The 1,831-nt window shown below is 45.8% G+C and overlaps 1 protein-coding gene across 1 annotated transcript; it reads right to left on the bottom strand.

The window, feature by feature from the left end:
- Positions 1 to 405: 405 nt before the first annotated feature.
- On the bottom strand, positions 406 to 1,447 carry LOC133103044 (GTP-binding nuclear protein Ran). Its single transcript, XM_061208265.1, has one exon. The coding sequence runs from the start codon at positions 1,384 to 1,386 to the stop codon at positions 736 to 738; it is 651 nt and encodes a 216-aa protein (XP_061064248.1). The 5' UTR covers positions 1,387 to 1,447; the 3' UTR covers positions 406 to 735.
- Positions 1,448 to 1,831: the final 384 nt, after the last annotated feature.

Here is a 1,831-nt window from a genome sequence, read left to right as displayed (position 1 = left end):
GTGTGTGTGCGCCCCTGGTGTCTGTGTGTTCAAATTTCCTCTTCTTATAAGGACACCAATCAAATTAGATTAGAACCCACACTATGGCCTCATTTTAACTTAATCACCTCTTTAAAGGTCTTCTATCCCCAAACAGCCACATTCTGAGGTACTGGGTGTGCGGGCTTCAACAAATAAATTTTTGGGGGGGGGGGGACACAATTCCACCTATAACACCAGCAAAGCAGAAGATGTAAGGAACTTGATGCATTTTTGAGCTGCTCAATTAACCAGCCCTAAACTCACTTACCATTGGGCTTTGTCTTGGGAGATAATAAATTTCCCTTATGTCTAAGCCACATTTTTTTTTTTTTTTTTTTTTTAGATATTTGAAATACAACTTTATTCTGATTCTAAACGAAAAGGAATGGGAATGACAGTAACAAACAAGATGCCACCACTGAATATTGTGATGTGACTGTAGCAGTCTTATATTTGAAACTCAAGGAGGAAACAACTGTGTTCCAAAACACCTAAATATGCAGGTCCAAAAAAATGAAGGTTTTTTTTTTTGGTTTTTTTTTTTTAACTGCCACATTCACTCCAAAGCCCATTCATCTCCTTCAGCATCCCAAAGATTAAGCACATGTTCTGCTTAGCTATATAATAAAGTGGCAAACACGCTGCACCACTGACATCACAGGACAGTTGCCTATAAAACTAGACTTCTGACGCTGGGCTCCAGCTTCACTTTTCTCACAGGTCATCATCTTCATCCGGGAGGGCAGTTGTCTGAGCAACCTCCAGGTCGTGCTCGTACTGCGCTGCCAGCGCGGGGTCCATGACCACCTCTGGCGGGGCGAGAGCAGGCATGGCGACGAACTCCAAGTTAGGGTCTCCGATCAGTTTTCTAGCAAGCCAGAGGAAGGGCTTTTCAAAGTTGTAGTTACTTTTGGCAGAGATGTCATAGTACTGAAGATTCTTCTTTCGGTGGAAGACAATCGACTTTGCCTTAACCTTTCTGTCCTTAATATCCACTTTGTTGCCACACAACACGATGGGGATGTTCTCACACACTCGTACCAGATCTCTATGCCAGTTAGGCACGTTCTTGTAAGTGACCCTTGATGTTACATCAAACATTATGATGGCACACTGAGCTTGGATGTAATAGCCATCTCTCAGTCCTCCAAATTTCTCCTGGCCAGCTGTATCCCATACGTTGAACTTAATGGGTCCTCTGTTGGTATGGAACACAAGGGGATGGACCTCAACGCCCAAGGTGGCTACATACTTCTTCTCAAATTCACCAGTCAGATGGTGTTTCACAAATGTAGTTTTCCCAGTACTGCCGTCACCAACCAATACGAGCTTGAACTGCACTTGGGGCTCTCCTTGCGCAGCCATCGCGATGCTACTTCCAGAAGCGTCTCCGCGCCCGTCTGACTGAGCCTAAGCCACTTTTGATCGGATAGTCTATTCTTGGTAGCCAAAAGTGTCGCATCTCAGGCACTGAGTGTTCACGCTGTTCCCTCTGCCTGGAGCGACCTTCCTGTCCATACGCCTTTCAAAGTCTGGCTTGAATGCCACAGGCTTGGTGAATGGCTCCTGATTCTACCTTCCCCAAACAAGTCGCTTGCCTTGTATCAGAGTTCTTTGCCTGTGTGTCTTTCTCTCTCACCAGTTTAGGGGTCAGCATATGCACTGTACACCAGCTGCCACATTCCCCACCCACCCACCATCCCATGGCAATCCCTTTTTCATTGGGAGTAGATCTGGTTTTTCCAATCAGCACTCCAGGGCAGCCCCTGCCAAACAATTGGAGGTGGCTCAAAAGAGGTGAATCCTATTC

This window comes from Eubalaena glacialis, chromosome 13 (assembly GCF_028564815.1).
Source record: "Eubalaena glacialis isolate mEubGla1 chromosome 13, mEubGla1.1.hap2.+ XY, whole genome shotgun sequence".
Lineage (NCBI taxonomy): Eukaryota > Metazoa > Chordata > Mammalia > Artiodactyla > Balaenidae > Eubalaena > Eubalaena glacialis.
Note: the sequence above shows the minus strand (reverse complement) of the source record. Positions and strands in the feature narration are given on the sequence as shown.

Excerpts from the sequence above, each read along its gene's own strand:
- LOC133103044 (XM_061208265.1), bottom strand. The coding sequence starts at position 1,386 with ATGGCTGCGCAAGGAGAGCCCCAAGTGCAGTTCAAGCTCGTATTGGTT.